Source organism: Penaeus monodon, chromosome 29 (genome assembly GCF_015228065.2).
Source record: "Penaeus monodon isolate SGIC_2016 chromosome 29, NSTDA_Pmon_1, whole genome shotgun sequence".
Lineage (NCBI taxonomy): Eukaryota > Metazoa > Arthropoda > Malacostraca > Decapoda > Penaeidae > Penaeus > Penaeus monodon.
The window spans coordinates 1,985,619-1,987,118 of NC_051414.1; the positions used below are offsets into that span (position 1 = coordinate 1,985,619).

General features: G+C 40.7%; 1 protein-coding gene across 1 annotated transcript in view; it reads left to right on the plus strand.

The window, feature by feature from the left end:
- LOC119591895 (COP9 signalosome complex subunit 1-like) overlaps window positions 1-1,500 on the plus strand; it is a gene marked incomplete in the record, with an annotated part of 20,891 nt that overhangs the window by 17,900 nt on the left and 1,491 nt on the right. The window contains 3 exon segments of the mRNA XM_037940644.1: window positions 592-721; window positions 1,062-1,078; window positions 1,080-1,500. Coding sequence (XP_037796572.1) covers window positions 592-721; window positions 1,062-1,078; window positions 1,080-1,287 — 355 coding nt within the window.

Consider the following 1,500-nt stretch of genomic DNA (forward strand, 5'->3'; position numbering starts at 1 on the left):
TGTAGTTTATACTTAAAAATTCTTTATACTGTATAGGTCTAGGCCTCCGTGATATTCAAGGAGAGTTGACAATTTGCAGCCTCTCATGGGGTCACTCATATGAATGACTGCAAATAGAGCAAAACCACCTTCTCCCTTTAAACTGTGCTTAAATACAGCTACAACTTTTATCCAAGTGTTTACTCAGCCGGATCAAGTTGCTGCTCTCTTTTCTCGTTATTTTTTTTTTCTATTTTCTGATATTTTATTTCTTTTGCTGAAAATAATAATGGACCTTTGTGTTACTGTTATGGATGTGGATCCCTATCATCTTTTTTGGCTATTATCTGGTGACAGCTGATAGTTTGAAATGAAAGCATAGTGGGGTAGATATTGTGGCTTACCCATAAATGGATTTTTGGCAAATATTTTACTTTGCATTTTACTTAGCCATTATATATTGGCTAGCCAGTGGGTTGAGATATTTTTTCCATATGTCTTTCATGTATTTGTATCATGCATTTTAAAGCATTATGTTTAAATCAGTTCTTTTATGGTTGTTTGTATTTTTTCTATTTTTCTGTTATTAAGATGTAACATGTATTCTTCCAGCCCATACATGAGTGCAGACCTGGAAAAAATGGCTGCAGCCTTTAACACAACCATCTCAGCTTTAGAAGATGAACTTATGGCCCTAATTCTAGAAGGACAAATTCAGGCGCGGATAGATTCCCACAACAAGGTAAACTTTAATGTTTTGTTTCTAATTGCCTTAGGAGAATGCTATGAAGAATATGAGTAAATATTGATTAAAAAAATTTTTTTCCCAAGTTCTAAAATACGCATATGTCTTTCTTACTTTGTCCCTCTATTTTTCTTTCTCCCATAATGTTCATCTCCTTTTTATTTCTCTTCATCCCTTCTCTGTATTTCTCATTCCTCTTTCTCATTCCATCCTTGTCTTTCTCCATCCCACTCTGTTTTGTCTTTCCCTCTCTTTCTTTTTTCCACCCCTATCATGGGCCAAGGCACACTACCATTTAGCAACCAAAGCACCCAAAAATCTTGGTGTCTCCACACAGATCCTGTACGCCAAGCATAGATAGAAGCAGCACCTTCGAGAGGTCCCTGGAGATGGGTCGAGAGCATGTCATGCGGGTCAAGGGACTCATCCTTCGCTCAGCGCTCATCAAAAACCAAATCCATGTGAAGAGTCCGCCCCGGGAGGGAGGGGGCGGTGGCGGGCAAGGGGGCGGAGATGTGACCATGGCAGCCACCAACAGTTCGGCGGCCGCTCCCAGGAACTAGATACTATTATTATCATTATTATGCGAGCGGTACCCAGGCTGTGTTGATACTAGACCTGTGCTTAATTGTTTTGTTGTTCGGTCTGACCAGCGTGCGCTCTCGCCTGCGGAACAAGCCACCCGAACAATAACCATTGCTCATCTGAGATTTTTCCACTCTTTAGCGTCAAGCCATTTACACCAGTCTGCTCTTGTCTCCTGTGGCAGAGGATCC